General features: G+C 48.1%; 1 protein-coding gene across 1 annotated transcript in view; it reads left to right on the forward strand.

Annotated features, from left to right (window-relative positions):
* The window catches only part of SLC13A5 (solute carrier family 13 member 5), a 52,713-nt gene that overhangs the window by 16,433 nt on the left and 13,747 nt on the right, over nucleotides 1–22,533 (forward strand). Inside the window, exons 2-8 of the mRNA XM_039507785.1 lie at nucleotides 9,095–9,278; nucleotides 13,323–13,451; nucleotides 14,731–14,867; nucleotides 16,813–17,027; nucleotides 19,259–19,430; nucleotides 21,267–21,389; nucleotides 22,077–22,289. Of these exons, the coding sequence (XP_039363719.1) occupies nucleotides 9,174–9,278; nucleotides 13,323–13,451; nucleotides 14,731–14,867; nucleotides 16,813–17,027; nucleotides 19,259–19,430; nucleotides 21,267–21,389; nucleotides 22,077–22,289 (1,094 nt within the window). The 5' untranslated portion in view covers nucleotides 9,095–9,173. The remainder of the gene's footprint in view (nucleotides 1–9,094; nucleotides 9,279–13,322; nucleotides 13,452–14,730; nucleotides 14,868–16,812; nucleotides 17,028–19,258; nucleotides 19,431–21,266; nucleotides 21,390–22,076; nucleotides 22,290–22,533) is intronic.

The raw sequence follows: 22,533 nt of genomic DNA on the forward strand, positions 1-22,533 counted from the left end.
CAACCCTGGAGATTGCAACCCCTGGAGTGGAGAGCCACGCCAAGCCAGCCCCACAGCACAGGAGTTGCAGAAGTCATTCAGACTGGGACTGGGACTTAGACTCATCAGTTAGACCCATGCAAATCGATACTTATGAAAATGACGTCCTAAGGTTCAGATTCTTCATTGCTTTGCCCTGTGTCATTTGCACCCGTGCAAAGCGAATGACTTTGCACTCCTTTTGCAGTGGTGTAATTGACTACAAGGTGCAGGACCATGGTGAATCAGGCCCCTAGTGTCTCAAGTTGAGTACCCAAAATCATTGGACACTTTGAAAATGTTGAGCCTTTGCCTCTGTCTGTAATATGGGATAATGTTCATTCCTCCACTGGGGGGTTGCGAAGAATCTTTAGTTAATGTTTGCAGAGCGTCTCCAGAATGCCACACGTGGGCTAAGTGTCATTAAATCAGAGTTCATTTCACTCTGGTTAATTTTCTGCTTCTATCAAAAAACAAAACAAAAAAATCCACTACTGCCCAGACATGGAAATAATTAATGTTTATTTGGATAAACACAAATTATGTAACACAGCAGAGAAAAGGCTTTTGAAACAATATGTAAATGAGATGGCAGCCATCAGGAAGTAATGGAAGGACAGGCAGACTACAATGTTGCCAATTACAATTAAAACATTTTTTTTCAGTCTTTACTCTGTACAGTATTTGAAACTCTCCTCGGGGTTTGACTGAACTGTACTGGAAGTACCATCTGGGGCTCAAAAGTCTGGTCAGCAAGGGACGGTGACCGAGAGGTTCATAATGAAGGCTTTTATGTAGAAAGTTATTGGGCACAGGGATTGTACCGAAAGAACTGTAAGTTCAGAGTTACAAAAGCTCTTCTTGGAAAAATATCAGATGCTGCAATAGGAACCCAGTCAAAAGATATTCCTAAAAGAACACTGTGGACTGGCGGAGGCTACAAAAAGTACTTAGTGTGGCAGAGGAGAGGAGGAGAAACAGAAGGTAATGAACACTGATGTCCCCTGAATGCCAGTAATAACTCTCTTTCCGTTTTAAGTCTTGTACAATTACGTTATGCACTAGAAGGTTTACACACAAGACATGTTTTAGGCGTCTGATCAAATTAAGCATCATACAGAGAGGTAAGTTCTGAACCAAGTTGTTTTTTTCAGTGTCAAAAGACTGGGTAGTAGAAGTTTTCTGCTAAAACCTAGTACATTTAAGCATCAGATTCCTCCCCCCCGCCGCAACCTCCAAGTATCAGAGCTCTTTCAGGTCTCGGTGAGTTTCATTTCATTAAGGTTTTGCACTTCCAAATGCTGTGTTGAAGCTGCGATGTTTTAATTGTTTTAAAAAATTGATTGCTTTGACACCAGGATGTTGTGCTTGCAGAATGTGTGCTTACGCGGTTGGCCGGTGTTTGAACTGAAGATGGATGGGGTAGGAGAAATTTCTGTCTCTAAATAAGCCCACTGCTACCTGTAAGCCGTCCCTGTCTAGTGATAACAGCAGCCACTGGAATCTATGAGTCAGGAGGAGGACAAGATATCTCTGAAAAGCAATTTCTTTGGAATGAGCCAGATTACACCAAATAGTCTTTATTTTCTAATTTCCCCACCTGGAACTCTTACTTCCCAAACATTGCAATTGTCTGACCCTTTGACAGATATTTTGCTGCAATGTCCCATTCGCTGGTAGACCTGTGTTGTGCCATGGTTCTGAAGAGTATAGAGATCAAATAAAACTGACATTCATGGTTGTATCTATAGGGTAAAGGATGGACTTGTTAAATTACAGGTCTCAGGAGGCTGGGGTTCTCTTACCAGCCCTGCCACAGATTCTGTGTTAGCTTGGGCACATCACTTAACCTCCCTGTGCCTCAGTTTGCCCATCTGCAAGGGTTTTATGAGGCTTAATTCATTAATGGTTGTAAAGTGCTTTGAAAGACTCCAGAAAGGTGGCTCTGTAGAAACACAGTGCACCACTGGCCTAATCCAACACCGATTAATGGAAGCTGAGCCGTTTAGTCCAAAGCCTTTGGATCAGGCCCCTATATTTGCTTTTGCACTGAATTTAAAGTTTTTGCTTTATTGACTCTTGTTAGGAGCCGTGCTATTCTATGGAAGGACATCCCAGTCTAGCCCAAATAGTCTCCAGCTTCCAAACAGTACTTTAATGGCTGTTAAAGGCTGGGGGAGTCCGTGGCTCAGCTTTGGAAACCCTGCCCTGCCCTTAGAGCAGTGCTGACTTGCGGGAAGTGGTTCTTCACATGCCTGCATGGTGGAGTCATTCACGCTGCCATGGGTTTCAGGTCTGTGGGAGGGCCTGGCTAAAGCCTGTTTTGAAACCTACCCAACTCCTGGGGCTTTGGCTTTGCAAGCACAGCCGTGTCTCTGCAGCAATGTGAACAGTCGTGGGTTCCCCTTAGCCTGCGAGCAGCCAGTGGCCAGGCTCGTGTGGGCCATGTGAAAGAGCTGCCATTCTCACAGAACCCTGGGATCCAGCCAACACCGGTGTCTCTACGCATGCACAGGCTGAGGGGGATGGGGACAGAAGGGAGAGCTGCCAAATCAAACATGTTCCTCTCAGCCAGAAGCGCAAGCAACCTCCCAAGAGCAGCTCCCGGGCATGGGCGGCATTGTCAGCCACCGTCCTTCCCCATTCTGTCCAATCACACTCCCCCGCCCTCTACCCCTGCTAAACACTTCAGTAGGCTGGAAGTTATCTGGCCATAGCTGTCTCCTTTATTTTAATTAGTTCTACGTACCCACCGTCCACATCTTCTCTAATCTATGTTTTTATATAGATAAGTTTCAACACCAGGTCCAATCCTGATGGGCTAGACTGACCCATGTGACAGCTGGGTTGAACTTGGCCCATTGCCGCTTACACAGAGAATTATCTGACGCAGTGAAATAAAAGTATCAGAGGGGTAGCCATGTTAGTCTGGATCTGTAAAAGCAGCAAAGAGCCCTGTGGCACCTTATAGACTAACAGATGTATTGGAGCATGAGCTTTCGTGGGTGAATGCATCCGACAAAGTGGGTATTCACCCACGAAAGCTCATGCTCCAATACGTCTGTTAGTCTATAACAGGGGTCGGCAATCTTTCAGAAGTGGGGTGCCGAGTCTTCATTTATTCACTCTAATTTAAGGTTTCGCGTGCCAGTAATACATTTTAACGTTTTTAGAAGGTCTCTTTCTATAAGTCTATAATATATAGCTAAACTATTGTTGTATATAAAGTAAATAAGGTTTTTAAAATGTTTAAGAAGCTTAATTTAAAATTAAATTAAAATGCAGCGCTCCCTGGACCAGTGGCCAGGACCTGGGCAGTGTGAGTGCCAATGAAAATCAGCTCGCGTGCCGCCTTCGGTTGCCTACCCCTGGTCTATAAGGTGCCACGGGACTCTCTGCTGCTTTTAGTGAAATAAAACATTCTCTGGGGAGGTGTTTAAAGGCATGGAGGATCTAGTTTAAATGGGAAGGGGAGGGATTGGCTTGCTGGGGTTATAGCAGCGATGGGATAGGGAGCTTTTTCACCTCTCTGAGTTGTGGGTTCTAACTCAGCAGGCCACTAAGTGATTGAAGGCTGGTTCAATCTAGCAGCTGCTTGGAGGCTCACGTGCAATGGCTTGTTCGGTTTCTGTGCACTTCCTAGTGGAGAGAGAGATCCACATTGCAGTTGGTGCCACTTAGCACCCTTGTTGGCAGCTTCAGCAGAGAAGTCAAGCGGTGGATGGGCCCCTGTAGGTGGCCTGACCCAGGTCAGCCCTGGGGCTGTTTGAGGAAGCTTACTCATTGCCCGTGCAAACTTTTGCCACCACTGAACGGAATTTAAGAAACAAAGTAAAATGAGCCACATCCTCCACTGGTGTAAATTGGCATCGCTCCATTGACTTCAATGGATCTCCGCTGGTTTCCTCCAGCTGAGGATCTGGCCCTAAAGGTGGTAGTAACTCCAGGAAAGAAACTGTGATCTGTTGGTTTTTTTTTTGGATTGGCACAGTCAACTCCCAATGGCTTTAATTACCAACAAGTCTAATTTATTTTCATGGACAGGCAAGATTGTAAGTTTGAATTTTGCAAGCTGGGTGCCTAAAGTCAATGTCCAGGCACCTCAATAGAAGAGGCCTGGTTTTCCAAATAAGCTGGGCATTTGCAGCTCCCATGGGCTTCAGTGAAGTTGGTGGGTGCTCATCACTCCTGCAGGTCAAAGCGTTTAGTGATGTGCCTAACCCAGATTTTGGAGCCTAATTTTAGGCATCTAAGTTTGCAAATGCAGGCCTTAGTTCTGCTATGGGTGCCTGCCTTATAAGATTTTGTGTCTGGCTGGCTCCTGGCAATATTGCAAAGCTGGTACTACCTGCCTGTTAAAATGGTATTGAGGCAGATCCGTGTTTTTGTTCTGGCCTGTTGGAGATTGGGTCTGAATTTTATAGCTGCCCCCTCTCTTTCCCCCAAATTCGGCAGTGTCTGGACTCAGGATTTTGGGTCCAAGCTCTCACTCTATTTCAGCTGCATCTGGTCACGCAGAATTCAGCCCCTTCATAAACTCCAAGAGTTATGGTAAGGTCACATCTTTTCAGGTGGATCCATCCATCTGCCAGTTTCTTCTTTTGCTCCTCATCTGTTTCTCCCCATAGGGATCCTACTCCCTCTCTCCTTAATTTTTTCCTATCTCTGGAACTGCCCAAGACCAACTGCCATCCAACACTGCAGGGAACTTTGTGCTTCCAACATTCCTTCCCTTCCTTTTCCTATTGAAGACATAACACTCCATTTTTTTATTCAAATCACAGTAGACAGGAGGATCGTTCCATTATCCATGTGTCTCCTTTTGCGTATCTTGTACCTCTTGCTCTGATTTTTCCATTGGTCAATCAATGAAGATTCCAAGTCCCAATTACTTGGGATTTTTGTTCCTTTTCATAGAATACAGGCAGTTAAATTATCTAAGACATGTTGAAGACTGGTTTGAATGAAGCCTCAACACTCCTCTGTAGTAGATGGGGAAACTGAGGCACAGGTTGGCTAAGTGAATTGCCCAAGGCCACATGAGGACTCCTTGTCAGAACAAGGCATGGGAGCAGCCTCCTCAACCAAGATTTTTTCCCTGTATTGATTTAGCTAGTCCATTAAAAGGCATCTCCTACTGCTTGGTTGGTTTTGTCTTTTTATTCTGTGTTTACTGGGAGAGCACAATTGCTGCCTCTCCACTGAAGCCACGAGCCAGTTAACTATGTTTGCATTAGTTGCTTGGGTACAGCAAACAGTACAGCTTCTATAAGAACAGGTTTCAGAGTAGCAGCCATGTTAGTCTGTAAGGAGTTACCTACTTGCAGTTAGGTTTCAGATTAGCAGCTGTGTTAGTCTGTATCCGCAAAAAGAATGAGGAGTACTTGTGGCACCTTAGACTAACAAATTTATTTGAGCATAAGCTTTTGTGGGCTACAGCCCACTTCATCAGATGTATAGAATGGAACATATAGTAAGAATATATATATATATATATATACATACAGAATATGAAAAGGTGGGAGTAGCCATACCAATTCAAGAGGCTAATTAATTAAGATGAGTTATAATCAGCAGGAGAAAAAAAAAACTTTTGTAGTTATAATCAAGATGGCCCATTTCAGACAGTTGACAAGAGGTGTGAGGATACTTAACATGGGGAAATAGATTCAATCTCTGTAATGATTCAACCATTCCCAGTCTCTATTCAAGCCTAAATTAATAGTATCTAGTTTGCATATTAATTCAAGTTCAGCAGTTTCTCTTTGGAGTCTGTTTTTGAAGCTTTTCTGTTGCAAAATTGCCACCTTTAAGTCTGTTACTGAGTGACCAGGGAGGTTGAAGTGTTCTCCTACTGGTTTTTGAGTGTTAGGATTCCTGATGTCAGATTTGTGTCCATTTATTCTTTTGTGTAGAGACTGTCCGGTTTGGCCAATGTACATGGCAGAGGGGCGTTGCTGGCACATGATGGCATATATCACATTGGTAGATGTGCAAGTGAACGAGCCCCTGATGGCGTGGCTGATGTGATTAGGTCCTATGATGGTGTCACTTGAATAGATATGTGGACAGAGTTGGCATCGGGCTTTGTTGCAAGGATAGGTTCTTGGGTTAGTGTTTTTGTTGTGTGGTGTGTGGTTGCTGGTGAGTATTTGCTTCAGGTTGGAGGACTGGTCTGTCTCCCAAGAGCTTCTGACACTTTCATCTGCTGCTGGAGACTGGACACATGAATGCAGGTTTGAGCTGATTCCAGCTCCCTTTCAGCCTCTCCATCTTTGTGGAATATTTTCTGGGCTCATTATGTTATCCAGAGGGGCTGCTGCTGGGGCTCCAGCCTGCTACTCACTTCCTTTGTGGGCATTCCTCGTTTTAACAAGCAGAACAGAGTGTCTCCTTTTGTGACTCTGAGCCTGGAGCACCTGGTCATAGAGGCCAAAACCTGCCAATAGTACTTAAGTCATCAGCACAGCCCTTTCACAGGGTGTGCAGTTACTCACATGAGGAGCCCCAGTGACTGCACTGGCCCTGCATCAGGGTTTGCAGGATCAGATCCACAAGTCCTTGTTCCCCACAGCAGTGCACTTCGGATTGTTGTTGACACCTGTGTGCGAAGCAGGAAAAATGCCACCCCACCAGAATTCCCCACTCTCTCATGCCAGTGGCCCACTTTGCCCAGGTGTGAATTACTACTCAAGGCGCAAAGCAGTGGAGAATCAGACCCCTTGGTGTTCACTTGAGCAAAGCTTCCCTCCAAGTGAAAAGGACCCGGTGTGGCCCCAGGATAGCCATGTTTCAGCGCAGCTGAGCCTTGCCCACACTGGAAGCATGCGTTTGTTTAAACACCATTCTTGCTTGCAGAACTGTAGCACAGTTTCCATGAGCAACGTGGAGAAGGTTTTTTCTTGTAACTGTTAGTCTCTAAGGTGCCACAAGGACTCCTCCTTGTTTGTGCTATAAATGACAGCCCCCCCGCTGAAACACGCAGAAGAGGTCTGCTAGAGAGCATGGCTTTATAACATGAGCAGGGATACACTGTTGTTAATAACAGCCTGGCTAGCAACAGCCATGAATATGATAATTGCTTGCATGGTTTCAACTGTCATGTTCCCCTTCGATCACAACATAACTCCTCTTTTCAGGCAGCTAAGGTGGGTAACATGCTGGCACTCCAGGGCATTCAGTGAGCTGTCATGCAAGTACAGAGATACTCTCTGCCACAGAGACAAGGTGTATGAGCTAATCTCTTTTATTGGACCGACTTCTGGTCTGTTCTGACCTGAAGAAGAGCCGGGTGTAAGCTGGAAAGCGTGTCTCTCTCCGCAACAGGTGGTCCAATGAAAGAGATTAGCTCACCCACTTGGTCCCTGTAAGAGCCTGGGAGCAGCAGGCCAGCACCGCTGCATACAGAGTTTCTGCTGTGCAGCCACGAGGGGGCTCTAGGAAGCAAACTGAGCCCGGGCTCCTTCTTACCAGTGTCCCTGTAGGGAAGGGGGGCAGGAAAAGTGGAGGCGGGCGGGGGGGGAGCCAAGGAAAGGAGAAGATGGAGCGGGGGCTGCCCGGCTGCAGCAGGAGAGGGCTGGAAAGGGTGGTCGTAGAAGGGGAGGGGGCTGGCCGGGCGGTAGGGAGGGGGCTTGGCGTTGCCATGTGCCCGGGGCGATCAGTGCTTTGTACTAGTAGGTTGCTCGGAGGAGTTTGATCCCAGCGGACTCTTCTCAGCGGGAGCCAGCGGGCAGGCAACCAGCCAGGGCAGAGAGTCCCCATAACCGCCCCCCTCCGCCCCCCATCCTCACAGGGCCTGGGAAAGGCAGCCCGCAAGAGTACTCGGGGCTGGTGGCTGCATTTCCCATGGCCCCAAGTCCCACCGCCCCCGGGTTACTGGGGGCGGGTGAGGGGAGGCCTGGCTCAGGATCCCCCCCACGCCCACGGTCCCGGGACAGCCATGGGCACAGGGGGGTGCGTGGGATGGGGCTGGCGGGAACTAGGTGGTGCCGGGTTGGTACATGATTCCCCTCCCCACACGCTGCCATTGGCCCCGGGCAGGAATGTGCGTATGGGGAGGGGGGAGGCTGGCACATGATCCCCGCCCCGCGGGCACGGGATGGTGCTGGGCGGGAAGGGGGGAGCTGGGGGCCGTGTTGGCGTTTGACACCTGATCCTGCCACTCCCCCCCGGGCTGTGAGTGGCTCACAGGGAGGGGGGGGGGGTTGTGCGTGGCTCAGAAGGGGGTTAGACGAGGGATAGCAGGGGCTGTGCGCGGCTCACGGGGCTGTGCCCGGCTGATGGGGGTATCAGGGGGCTGTGCGTGGCTCACGGGGGTGTTAGACGGGGGCAGCAGGGGGCTGTGCGTGGCTCACGGGGGTTAGATGGGGCAGGGGGCTGTGCGTGGCTCACAGGGGTTAGACAGGGCAGCGGGGGCTGTGCGTGGCTCACGGGGTTAGACAGGGCAGCGGGGGCTGTGCGTGGCTCACGGGAGGTGTTAGACAGGGTAGCGGGGGCTGTGCGTGGCTCACGGGGTGTTAGACAGGGTAGCGGGGCTGTGCCCGGCTCCCGGGGTTAGACAGGGCGGAGGGCTGTGCCCGGCTCCCGGGGAGGTTAGACAGGGCGGGGCTGTGCCCGACTCACGGGGTTAGACAGGGCAGGTGGGCTGTGCCCGGCTCCCGGGGGTTAGACAGGGCAGCGGGTGGGCTGTGCGTGGCTCACGGGGTTGGGCGGGGCGGCGGGCTGTGCGTGGCTCACAGGAGGGGCTAGACAGGGGTAGCGGGGCTGTGCCCGGCTCCCGGGGAGGGGTTAGACAGGGCGGGGGCTGTGCCCGGCTCCGGGGGTTAGACAGGGCGGGGCGGGCTGTGCGTGGCTCACAGGGAGGGGGCTAGACGGGGGTAGCGGGGCTGTGCCCGGCTCCCGGGGGTAGACGAGGGACAGCGGAGGGGGGGCTCCCTCTGGTGGCGGGGCGCTGTGCCCAGCAGGGCGAGGCAGCGGCCCCGGCACTGAGGTCACCGCGGTGCAATCAGGCTGGGGGGGGGAGGCGGGGGGCCGGGCCGGGCCGGGCCGGCCGGTGTATTTAAACCACCCTCTGCAGCCAGGTCCCTGTCACTCGCTCGCTGCCCTCCTCCGCTGCCGCTGCGCTGGGCTCGGACCCCCCCGCCCCACGCCGGACCATGGCCCCGCCGTGCCTGAGACCCCTGCTGAGGTTCAAGTCCTTCGTCGTCCTCTTCTGCACGCCGCTGCTGCTGCTGGCGCTGCCCCTGCTCGTCCCCACCAAGGTAAGCGGCTGGCGGGGGCGGGGGGGGTCCGGGTCGCTAGGAGCTGCCGCTGGGGGACCGGCCAGCCCGGGAGGAGGGGGGGGGGGTCCGCGCATAGGTCACTTTTCGCTCTCCAGCTTTCTCGGGTTTCCCTCCGGGAGAGGGACCCCCGCCCCCTTTGTCAATTGCACCCGCGATGCCCCAGGGGAGGCTGGAGTCTAGTGCGGAACAGCGGCTTGCGCCCCCATTTCAGCTCGCTAGCGCTGTGGGGGCTCCCCCCGGGGCCGCTCCGGGCCCGTGCCCGCAGAGCCCCACAGGGCTGGCAGGGGCCGCGTTTTCAGAAGCGCTCAGCACCCAGCAGCAAATGAGGAGACCAATGCTGCAGCCCTTCCAGCGCCAGCCAGGACTTCTGGCCAGGGGTGTCCTCCCTAAGGGGATGCCAGCTCCCAAGTAACCTCACAGCCCCTGGGCTACTGCAGCCTTTCGTTCGCGGGAAGGACAATGCATGGATTTCTGCCGAGAAATCTGGAGCGGGATTTGGTTAAATAAATCCAATTAGTTCACTCAAACAGTCCAAATCGGGGGAGGGTTGTTTTTTACCTTTTACTTCCTGAAATATAGATCAGGTTTGTAAATGTCAAGTTTTAAGGACTAGATTAGGATCACTTGCAGGGTAACCCTTAAACAAGAAAAGGCATTTATGTCCCAGGCTATAGCTGTAAACTTTACAAAAAGACCCTCTGAAGTAGAATGACTGCAGTCACTGAGGGGTTATAAGAAACCTCTCCGTGCCAGGATGTGGGTCACCCACAGACTCAAACATGAAACATGCCATTTTTACCTTTATAGTCTTACAACTTTGATACCACAAAGACATTGTTTCAAGTTTAGGCTCATGTATGTTGATTTTTGTCAGAAGCATCCACCTCCTCTAGTGGTCAGACTCCTGGCTTTACCACTGACTTGCTGTGTTGACACCTCTGTGCCTCAGTTTCCCCATCTGTAAAATGGGCATAACACAGGCATGTTCTAAGGTTTGAGATTTGTAAAGTTCTTTGAGATCCTCTCATGAAAATCTATTTGGTGCATTATTAACTTGGTGGAGTGAGAAGTAAAACATTGTGCCTGATGATTCAGTGCTGTCACGCCAATTGTACCCTGGTGTAATTTGATTTCAGTGGAATTATGCCAGTGCAGAGCTGGAGTAAGACCATGGAGGATCAGGCCTTTTATCTATTTTGTCTCTTTTTGGTAAAATTTGAAACCCATGTTTGCAGCAAATATTCTAGTCTGGCATAGCTTTTAGGGTCTGTTCTAATAATAATGTTACAACTATTCATTTGTGATTGACCTACATTGCTCGGCATATTTTAAACTCCAGAAAAACCTCAGGCATGTTTGTCAACAAAAATGGCACCCTTTTTGGTTTACCTGTCTAATAACAGCCTTGCCTTTTGGTCAGCTCGAGAGACTCCAGTGGAAGAGAAATTCCTATGAGTTGGGGTGTGTGTGTGTGTGTGTGGGGGGACTTCATAGATGTGGTTTAAAGATTAAAATCTCTAGATGGCAAATTTTGTAGGATCAATGCCAAAGCTTGTGATAGGGCTGTGGTATGCAAGAGTAGCAATACAGACTTCAATAAATAAGTTTGTAATTATAAAATTTATAATTTAATGATCAGAGCGGTAGCTGTTTTAGTGTGGATCTGTAAAAGCTGTAAAGAGCCCTGTGGCAGCTTATAGACCAACAGACGTATTGGAGCATGAGCTTTCGTGGGTGAATCCTGCATCCGACGAAGTGGGTATTCACCCACGAAAGCTCATGCTCCAATACGTCTGTTAGTCTGTAAGGTGCCACAGGACTCTTTGCTGCATAATTTAATGAGAGTCTAGTGAGGTATTTTGTATTCAGTTATCTATATTTAGCTGAAACATTGTGTCATCTTAAGAGGCGCTTACAGGATTGCGTAACAGTTTACTAGAATTCATCAGTGGTCACTTTCACAACTGCCCTCCAAGAGGACAGATTGTTATGTTTTTTTTGTCCCCTGTTCAAAGAAGCAAAATCAACATTCTGCAGTTGTTAGCGTTAATCATGACTATATTTTTCTAACCTTAGTGCTTGCTTTTCAGTTTTCTAAACCAGACTGTGCTTGAAGTGCCTGTGTCTATAAGAGTTAATTTATAAGCATTGTTGTCTTCTTGAACTTTAAGTAAATTATTTACTCCACATTCTAAATAACCAGTGCTTCTATTGTGAGATTAATATTCTCCTTCAGACCCTCAGAGCTCTTTCTATTTTTCACACAGTGGCCAAATGCAATCACATATGATAAATTCTAACACTTAGCTACTGCTGCAAAACCTAGAATCACATTATAAAGTCATAGAAACCCTAATTAAGTCTCTTCTCTTGATATCTCTCCTGTACTCTAGCCTATGCAGAATTGTTCCTTACAGAGCATACTCAGTAGATAACCTCCCTCTAAGTTGATCATTATTTCCAATTATTTGTAAATAACATTTTCTGCTCATATAAAGAGCTTCTCAGCAAAAATGAGCAACACACGCTGGATTATAAAAACACCTTACAGCACATTTGTGAATATCAACTTCCAGCCTATTTGTTTTGCGCTCCCCCCCCCCCGCCCATCCTTAAGACCCTACAAACTGTTATTTTAAACAAAAGCAAATTGTGAACTATGGAGCATTTACACCTGAGCCAAAATAATGTTTGCAGTCAGTTAATGAATACTTACTTCTCATAAGAAAATTGAATTTACAAACCCTAGCATCACTAGGCTATAAAAATGTCTCAGCAACCGTTTAACTGGACATGTTTAGACTTTTCTAATCCAGACAACCCTAGGGTGACCAGATAGCAACTGTGAAAAAACGGGACACGGCGTGGGGCGTAATAGGCGCCTATATAAGAAAAATCCCCAAAAAGGGACTGTCCCTTTAAAAACGGGACATCTGGTCACCCTAGACAACCTCCATGTTAAGAAAACGTTATAATTTCAGATAAACAGTTTAATACCTATAATATAATGATCTTCAGTCAGATGAAAGACTTTTCAAGTGACTACTAGTGATTTTTGGTACCTCAATTGTCAGGTGTCCAACCTGAGACACCTTAAGGAGGCCTGATGTTCAGAAAGTCAGCATCTGCCCTGTGAAAATCAGGCCCCTTTTTAAGTGTCTTAAGATGAGCACCTAAAAACAGACATCCAAAATCATGAATTGCTTCTAAACATCTTGGCTAGTAGGCATGGAAGCTCCTGCTTGAATCAAATGCCAATTGAAAGCTGAACATGTAAGTTAGCCATATGTTTGCACTTCTATGGAAATTCTGGTTTTTCAACACCCTAAGCTTTGGCCTGAAGTCCTTGTGCATTTAAAACGCCCCTAGCTTTGCCCATGCATTGTTTTCCAGGCCAGGCTTTAGGATGTGATGTGAATGTTCACTTAAGTTTCTGAGTAACTGGTTGAGCTGTAAAGATCAAATGTCTCTTTCAGGATTTGGCTTCTTGTGGAGATGGGCCTGGATCCAATTAAATCAGGGCTGCCCAGAGAGGGGGGGCAAGTGGGGCAATTTGCCCTGGGCCCTGCAGGGGCCCCCACAAGAATATAATATTCTATAGTTTTGAAACTTTTTTTTTTATGGAAGGGGCCACCAAAATTGCTTTGCCCCAGGCCCCCTGAATCCTCTGGGCAGCCCGGAATTAAATCCAATGGGGAGTTGAAGGTATTCGGCACCACTCAGGATCAGGCCCAAAATTCACTTTGGGAGTGAAATCCTGGCCCCATTGAAGTCTGTGGGAAAACTTCGATTGAGTACATTTTTACCTTTAAAATTTACCAGATTGCACCAGCTGGGTGTCTAAGAATATTTTCTTGGAGTAGAAGATAACAACATTCCTATTAAAAAAACTCTTTTCCCACCCCTAAGAGACCACTTGATTAGAGCGCTGCCATTTATATCCTGGGATCTATTGGGGGACCCTGTGCATTCAGCTACTCACTTGATTTCCTGTACTTAAACCCTTGTTTGCTTGTATTCCAGGAGGCCAAGTGTGGCTATGTCATCATCCTTATGTCTGTGTACTGGTGCACAGAGGTCATCCCATTGGCTATCACAGCTCTCCTGCCTGCTATATTATTTCCTATGTTTGGAATCCTGGAGTCTAAAAAGGTAAGAATTGATTCTAGGTCAGCCTTGATTTAAGCATAAACTTCAGGGGCCCAGACCAGACTAGACCAGCGTACTCCAATGCACCAATGTTTCTGTGCCTATCACATTTGCTGAGTTGCTTTTCATCATGAAAGTCGCACTGATAATATCACCTTGTGTGGTTTACACTGCTGCCCCTAAGTTCTGGTGCAGGTAAGGAGCTGGTTAGATTTCATCTTCTTACCGGTTTTACTGAGAAGATTTGAGCTGGAGTGAGACTTTAACAGTCAAATCCTGGAAGCAAGTTTTTAAAATGACATTCTAGCAATCATATGCAGTGGTCCCAGGATATTAGAGAGACAAGGTGGGTGAGAGACAAGCATTCAAGCCACATGTCTGCCTGGAAAGCTTGTCTCTCTAACGGACAGAAGTTGGTCCAATAAAATATATTATCTCACCCACCTTGTCGTTCTAGCTGCTTCACTCACTTTGGGTCTTTGGCGGCGGGTCCTTCACTCGCTCTGGGTCTTTGGTGGCACTGAAGGACCCGCTGCCAAAGACCCAAAGCAAGTGAAGGACCTGCCTCCGAAGTGCCACCGAAGACCTGGCAGGGAACTGGTTGTTAAGATTTTGGCAGCTCATCACTGGATGAAACTCCTGAGTTCAGACTTCTGAAAAGCCAAGGGATCATTTCAAAAGCAACTCCTGATCAGGGACTGATACTTTGGGAGATCTCAGATGCTTGAGACAAGATACTTTTAGCAGGGCATGTATGTAACATGCTGCCAAAGAGTTTGCTGTGTCCTCCTTTAGTAACTGATTCTCATAGAAGATAACAGCCTACTACTTTTGCCAGCTAAGGGGCATACTACTTGAGCTGGAGTGGTAGAAGTCTGTGTTTTGGTTCTGAAAGTGCCGGGTTCAGTCCTTGCTGATGATCTATTAGGGGTAGGATTATGGGGCTGATTTTTAGAGGTACTGAGTGACCATCTGGGCCTTAACATCTCTGAGAATCAGACAGCATACGTGCAATACTTAGAGCTACTATACTTCATCAGTTATTTATATTTCATTAGCATCTAGTGGCCCCAGCCATCAGGGCCCCTTTGCACCAGGTGCTGTGCAAACTGGATAAGAGACAGCCCCTGCCCAAAGCAGCTCAGCATCTAAATAGACAAATGGAATTGAGAAAATGTACAAGTCAACGGGAGTGGAAAAAGGGCCAGAGTACCTTGGCCGTTGACAAATCCAGCCACCCACTTGTGAATCAGACACTGACGGGCAGTTCCTCTCATTGCAGGTGTGTATGCAGTACTTGAAGGACACCAACATGCTGTTTGTCGGGGGGCTGGTTGTGGCGGTAGCCGTGGAACACTGGAATTTGCACAAACGCATTGCACTGAGGGTCCTGCTGATCGTCGGAGTGAAGCCCCCACTGTAAGAGGCCCTGTTACCCCTGCCTTCCTATCGGTCTGTGATCAGGAGCAGCCAAGCTTAGCAGAAGCGTCTTCAGATGCCAGGAGACTAGGGGGAGAGCGTGAGAACTGTGGCACACAGAATGAAGGCTACAAGAGCCTCAGTTGTTTGGCTTGCTCTAGGAAGGGCATCCAGAGGTTGTGTACGGCCGCAGGAATGATGCAATGTTTGAAAGCCCAGGATGGCTGCAGAGGAAGACACTCATCATTCAGCTTCCATTGAAGGCAATGGGAGTCTTTCTGTTGAATTAATGGCAGCTTGGTTTGGTTCTGTTCTAATCTATATAGGTTCTTTTATGACACTCATCACTACAGAATCTGCTCAGGCCCTTAGTGCCTAGGTCAGTGTGGGTTTTAAGTGCCCAGTTAAGTGTTTGTGTTTCCCATTTGGGGACATGGTGCCCTTGGATCGGACATTTGGTTCCTGTTTGAATCTGACTCTTTGGGGAGCCAGAGTGAAACCACCACAAGCAATAGACTGGAGGTCTCCTCTAGGCCCAACCTGGGCACGAACCGGACCCAAACCCACCTTGAGGGGGCTAAGTCATTTTCCGACCTGGCCTGACCCTTCCCACAAACCTGAGTCCATGCCACCATGGGTCAGCAGGGTGGTAGCTGCATGCACCGGCGGCTGCATGCTCTGCTCCTGCCGCCTGCCACCCGCTGCTGTGCTGACTGTGCTGCAGAGTAAGAGGTGCTGCACTCCTCAGCTCATGTGGCAGCTGAGAGGAGCAGGTCACGCAGCCACCGCCCTGCCAACCCTGCAGGCAGGAGGAGAAGACCTGACCCAAGCCTGAGAGGGTCCAGGAGCTTTCCCACCTGACCTGCCCCAGACCCGACACTGGTAGTCAGGCCCCGGCGGGTTCAGCTGTGAAGGGTTCTAGAACAGATCTTGTAAGTGTGTGGCTGAATGCCTTGATAGTCTGTTAAGGCTCAGATCCTGCCCACCTCCCACTCCCATGGCTCTGAAGTCTCACAGAATTGTTGTACAGGGGAGGCAGGCAATGGAGAGGTCACCCAGGGGGACTGAGCCCAGCCTTTAGGCTGAGGAGCTGCCTTCCTTCTTCATCTGCACAGAGGGGGCAGATGGCAAATGTATAAGCCCCAGAAGGGGCAAGGACGTGCCCAGTGGGACCAGGGCAGCATAGGAGGAGTGCAGGGGTAACAGCTGCTACTGAAGCCATGGGCAGTAATAGTGGCTATAAAGTGGCTGCGGCGGTGCTGCTCAGTCTAGGGGGTTGTGGGGATGGTTTTATTCCCCTGACACCAGCAGAGATCATCTGTGCAAATCCCCTGTGCTCAAGACACCAGGATTTGGCCCCCGTATTTAATCAGCATATCAGCGACGCTGAGATCCCTGGCGCCATTTTCATGAATGCCAAAAGCCCGCACCCTGCTCCAGCCAATTATTAGCAGAGAGGAAGCCGTAAGTGGCGCCCATTCTGTGGCTTATTAACTCTGGTGCTGACGTTAGTGAGGGAGCGGCCGACACCACAGCTGTTCCTTGTTAGCCAGGATCCACAGCGCAAGTCGAGCTCACAATATCAGAGACTGCAATTTTCCAGATTTCCAACAATAATCAGAAGAGCGGAAGGCAACCTCGCTTGTGGTTCGCTGTTGTGAAATGGCTTTTTTACGCTGGCTAAATGATAGGTGCTTACATGACAATGGAGTTACTCACAGGGAGTTGCATGGGGCTAACTACTCTGCTGGAGTGACTCCAATGAAAGCAATGAAGCTGCACCAGCCAAGAATTGGGCAATGGTTTCCTTTCCTGGAACAGGTAGTACACACCAGAGTGGGGCCTGCTGTACAGGGTTGCCCGAAAGTAGATTGCGCTGGCTGGAAAGCCCAGAACAGCTTTCATGGTTATTTTTCTTCCCTTCCCTCTGTTTCTCCATGTGCAGCCTGATGCTGGGCTTTATGGGAGTCACAGCCTTCTTGTCCATGTGGATAAGCAACACAGCCACTACCGCCATGATGGTCCCTATTGTCCAGGCTGTCTTGGATCAGATGAACAGCACAGAGCAGGACCTGACGATTACGGACCAGCCTAATAGGCAAGTGAATTCAGCGATCGAGCTGGAGGAGAAGAACTCAATGAGCCTGACGTCGGTGCAGGGTAAGGTTCCTCCGAGCAGGCCTAATCAGAGTCTGTTTCAATTGCTGTATAAAAGCCTGATTCAGAGCCTGCTGACTTCAGTGAAAAGCCTTGTACCGATGTCACTGGGCTTTGGCCCAGGCCCTAAGAAAGCCAGGAGCGTTCTTATCCAGAAAGAAACCCATTAAACACAGTAAGGCCCAAATTTTCATAAAATGGCCCCCAGTTCTGGGTGCCTCCCAGCTTTGGGTGCTCAGCTCTCGACAGCTGGGGCTTAATTTTCAACTGTGCCAAACACCCCCTCGACCTCACTGGGTGTTCAGAGCCTCTGAAAATTACAACCAATGGGTAACATTTTCAAAAGCACCTAAATGACTTAGGAGCCTAAGTCCCATTTTCAAAAGTGACTTTGGCACTGTGGAGCCTAAGTGTCATTGAGAGTCAGTGGGATTTAGGCTCTTAAGTCATTGAGGCACATCTGAAAACTTTACCCGCTCTCTTTTTGTTTTGTCCTCGATCAGTGGCTGTTCCTTTATCAAGCGAGTTGCGGGGGAAATGATTAAATAATGAAAAACTGGCCAAGCATCGACTGAACAGGAGCTGCAGCTGGTACCTGCACCCCCATGAAATGTATTCTCACCCTCATGGGGATTCTTTGCCTCTCCACATTTGACAGTCTCTTTCTTTGTATTTTGGGAATTTCTGAGACCCTGATCCTGCAATAGGCAGGATTTTTTCTGCATAGGCAGAACCCTGCACCCTTACTGAGTCCTAATGTCTTCTCAGGCACAGAGGACCAGCCATGCAGAGCTCATTGTAGGATGAAGACCTAAAGTGCTTTTCAGGGGAGGAAGGACGGTCTACTCTAGAGGGTAGGGCACTAGACTGGGACTCAAGAAACCTGAATTTAATTAATCAGAAAGTGAATTGGCCCCAGATTCTCTATCTGACCTCGGGTAAGTCACTTAATCTCCCCTGTGCCTCAGTTCCTCATCTGCAAAATGGGGTTAGGACTTCCCTGCCTCCCAGGGGAGTTGGAAGGGTAAAATCCATGAATGATTGTGAGGTGCTCAGATACTGTGATGCAGGACATGTAAATGCCTACACGGATTTCACTTGGCGCTTTGTAATAATGCTGCCCATTTCTAACTTCAGAGCTGTTGTAGTGGCAATGGGTTTTCTTTTGGTGTTCAGCGATACACTATTAATATGGGTGCTGAATAAAAAAAAAAAAAAAAAAAAGCTACCCCTCTACTGTGGGGTCAGTTGCTCTCCGTTTCCATGGTGATTTTATGCAGTCCAACAACATAACCGCGTGTTTCCAAATTAGGCCCTCATTCAAAAGAAGCAACAGGATGGACACAGTATTACTAGAGCAAATACAGGCCTGATGTAAGCAGACACAACTCCATTGATCTTGGTGGTTATACCAAGAATGAATTGGATCCTATGTTTTCTCTGGATATATTAGTTGAAGGTTTCTGCCCTGGTATTTGAATAGCACCATCACTGTAATATCTGAGCACCTCCCAGGTAGTAATGAATTTACCTCACAACTCCTCTCTGTGGTAGGGGAGTATTGTTACCCTCATGATACAGAGCAGGAAACTGAGGCACAGAGGGTATGTCTATACTGTATTGTAAACCAGGTCTGTGTGACCCGGGCTTGAGGGTCCACACTGCATTGTAAGCCTAGGTTTACCATGGCTGGACGCAAGTCACACAGCCACACTAACACGTCCGTTGTCCACTACACAGACCTTCTGACTTGGGTCTGCAGCTTGACCTGTGTCCACGCTGTAGAATGGCAGGATTTGGACCAGAGTCGCAGTGGAGCTTGGCCCTACTAGCAGGATCCTAGAACCTGGGTCCTGAGCACTTGCCGACCCGAGTCAGATTGATTTGTGTGTAGACGGAAGGAGCGTTTGGGCTCAAACCTGAGTCGGAGCCCAGGCTTATCATGCAGTGTAGACATACCCAGAGAGGCAAAACAACTTTCCCAAGCTCTCACAAAGTCTGTGACAGAGCCAGGAATCAAACCCTAATCTCTAGAGTCCCAATTCAGTGCCATAGCCACAGGATCATCCTCCCTTTTCTTTGCCATAAGTATTATCATAAGATGATATGAGGACATAATCAACATAGCTTGGCATTAATTAAAATAAGAGGCATAGACAAATTGCAGCACCAAGAACATTGCCCCTGTGCTGAGCTTTTGGTCTCCGCTGCAAGTTCATATTTGTTATTTCCAGTCATAGGTAATGGCAATGTTCCTGATCAACACAAAGCTCTTGGTGACAGGGAAGTGAAGAAATGCATCAGTAAGGGGATGACGCTGTGTGTGTGCTATGCTGCTAGTATTGGAGGAACTGCAACACTCACTGGAACGGGGCCAAACCTGGTTTTGAAAGGCCAGATGAATCAGTAAGTTGTTCTCACCATTTGTCCTTCAGCCTCTTAAATGGGCTCACTCTTCTTTTTGACCAGCACAAGTGGAAGTCTTAGTTGGTGGCTGCTGATGTTGGCTCGAAGAGTTACCTGTTTGTATGTCATAATGTATATGACATGCTTTGCCTCCTCATCTTCTGCTCCAGCACTAGTAGGTAGGTAGAGCTCTAAATCAATGTTTCCCAGTCTGTCATGGTAGCCCACCGGGGCTATGTCTACATTACATTGTAAACCCAGGTCTGTGGGACCTGGGCTTGTGGACCTCGTGTTTCCAAGCCTGTGCTTGAAGCGTCCACACTGCATTGTAAAGCTGAGCTCGCAATTCCTGTACCAGGTCTCACAGCTGTGCTAATGCATCCATACCGCTGTGCGCATACCTTCTGACTTGGGTTTGCAGCTTGAGCTGCATCCATACTGCAAAATGACAGGGTTTGGACCCAAGTCACAGCGAGACTTGGGCTCTGATCTACCCCCTGGCAGGGTCCTAGGACCTGGGTCCTGAGTGCTCGCTTACCCAAGTCAAACTGATTTATGTGTGGGTGGAAGGGGGACTTGGGGTCAAACCTGAGTCAGAACCCAGACTTAATGTACAATGTAGACATACCCTGGGAGTCTTTGGAGTGACTGCTGGTGGACTGCAGAGAACAGATTGGTCACATGGTGCTGGCTCCTCCTTGTTTCCATCTATAAGGGAACGAAGGGGAAATGCAATGAGAAACAGGAGGCTGTGATTAACTCTTTTCATAATGGACAAAACGTAAAAAAGCCAGTTAAAATACAGTAAATATTTCTGTAATATGATTTCTCCTTGTAAGCAGTTGCGGTGGAAGCGACAGGCATGTTATGGAAGAGGAGAGGTGGTATCTACAAGATGTTCTTTCTCTGCTAAGATGTTGTCTTGACTATGCAATAGTTTGGGAACCCCTGATCTTAATGCTACAGTCTCTGTAGGGGGAATTCCAGTAGACTCCACTGCTGTCCTTAACTGATTTTCTGCTGGAGAACCAGGAGCCCCAGCTGTCAGTAGACCAATAGGTTTCAAAAATGCCATCTGGCCCAAATGGAACCAGTAGAAAATGTGCATCTGATATTGACAATAGAGTCACATCCACAACTGACACTGAATGCAAAATTCCAGGCACAAAGTTAGAGACTGTTTTTCAAAATGTGTCCTAACTCTTTAGAAACTAAGAGCCAAACCTGGGTCCCATCAAAGTGAATGGAAGTTTTGTTACTGGTTTCAATAGAAGCAGGATCATGCCCTAAATTCCTACCTTCTTGAAGCTCCCCTTCGTTAGGGGAAGGGAACGCTGAAAGCATAGGTGGTTGAGCAGACTTGTTGCAAGCAGAATATTTCCCCAAGTTTTTGATAGGGCACCTGTGGGTCTTTAAACTGAGCTTATGTCGTATGGGTCCAAAATAGACAAACACAAGTTATTTGGGCTCAATAAATGGGTCACGGGATGAAATGTAATGGGCTATGATATGCAGGTGTTCAGACTAGATGATCTAATGGTCCATTGTAGCCGTAAGCTCTATGAATTATGAAAAATAGCAACATGGGCTTATGTGTGCAATTAATGTAAATCATTCCGTAAAGAACAGGGGGCAGTTCAGTCAAGGCATTTAGGGGACAGTCTGAAGTCCATGGGAGCCTTTCCACTGACTTCAATCGGCTTTGGATAAGACCCTTATGGGTGAGCAATGGATGAGCCCTGAGGCTCTTATATAATTCCAATTAGCGCATATAGAAGGGAGAATATACTCAAATGGTTTGACCTGGGTAAGGAAACCATTGTTTTCTCTCCTCAGACTGTTCCCTGAAAATGGTGACATCTTGAATTTTGCTTCCTGGTTTGGATTTGCGTTTCCTAATATGATTCTGATGTTGATGTTATCTTGGTTTTGGCTCCAGTTTTCATTCATGGGGTTCAAGTAAGTACAAAAATATAATGTCATGGGACAGATCCTCAGCAGGTGTAAATCAGCTGTGAATCTGGCCCTCTTGATTTCTCTTTTTATCATCCGGTACATGCCTAGGTCTACAATCTGGAAGAAAAGTACTGTGTAGACAAGGAATGACATACATCACATAGCATTGTATCTTAGTAGAAACTTCACATATGTAAAACCGTCTGTGATGAGATTGAACTGTGCCTGTTACAACCACCTTTGTAATTAGTGTTTGTTTTCCAGTAGAACCTAGAGGCCACAACTGAGATTGAGGTCCTATTGTGCCAGGCACTATGTACACAGAGACAGTCCCTACCGCAAAGAGTTTATAATCTAACTAGGGGAGAGGAAACAGAGGCATAGATAGGTGAAGTGACTTGCCCACGGTCACACAGTAGATCTGTGGCAGAGCCAAGAAAAAAATCTAGCTTTCCTGACTCCCAGTGCAGTGCCTGGCCCCTAGACCGCACATCTCAGCAAGAGACGGTAACCAGTGGCAGCTGTGTGCAAAGGATAAGTCAGGTGGTGTTCACTTTATAACACACTGCAGCCATTCTAGGCAGTAGCTAACATAGTTCTGTGCTCCATGTGGCAAGTATCAAAGTGGATTCACTGGTAATTTTCTCTTGCAAGCAAATATTTACAACTTTCCTTTTTTTTTTTTTTAAGTTTTAGGAAAACGTGGGGCTGCGGGATGGAGAGAACTGACAAAGAGAAAGCCACTCTCAATGTGCTCAAGTCAGAGCTCCGGAAACTAGGCTCCATCTCCTTTGCTGAATTCAATGTCCTGATGCTCTTCATTCTCCTGATTCTCCTGTGGTTTAGCAGAGACCCAGGCTTCATTCCTGGCTGGGCCACCTTCCTCTTCAATAAAGATGAAGAGTAAGTTTGAATCCTGCAGTGTTTTGGCTGACTTAGTAATACTTTATTTGGTTCTACTCCCGTTTGATCCTTAGGGGCCTTTCATTCAGATCCTGTCTCCAGTCACACATGGAAGTTGTTTGATAGGTCTGATTTCTAGTTCTCATCAGCGGCAGCTCCAGGCACCAGTGCTCCAAGCGCATGCCTGGGGTGGCAAGCTGCAGGGGGCGCCCTGCTGGTCCCTGCGAGGACGGCAGTCAGGCAG

This window comes from Mauremys reevesii, linkage group 20 (assembly GCF_016161935.1).
Source record: "Mauremys reevesii isolate NIE-2019 linkage group 20, ASM1616193v1, whole genome shotgun sequence".
Classification (NCBI taxonomy): domain Eukaryota; kingdom Metazoa; phylum Chordata; order Testudines; family Geoemydidae; genus Mauremys; species Mauremys reevesii.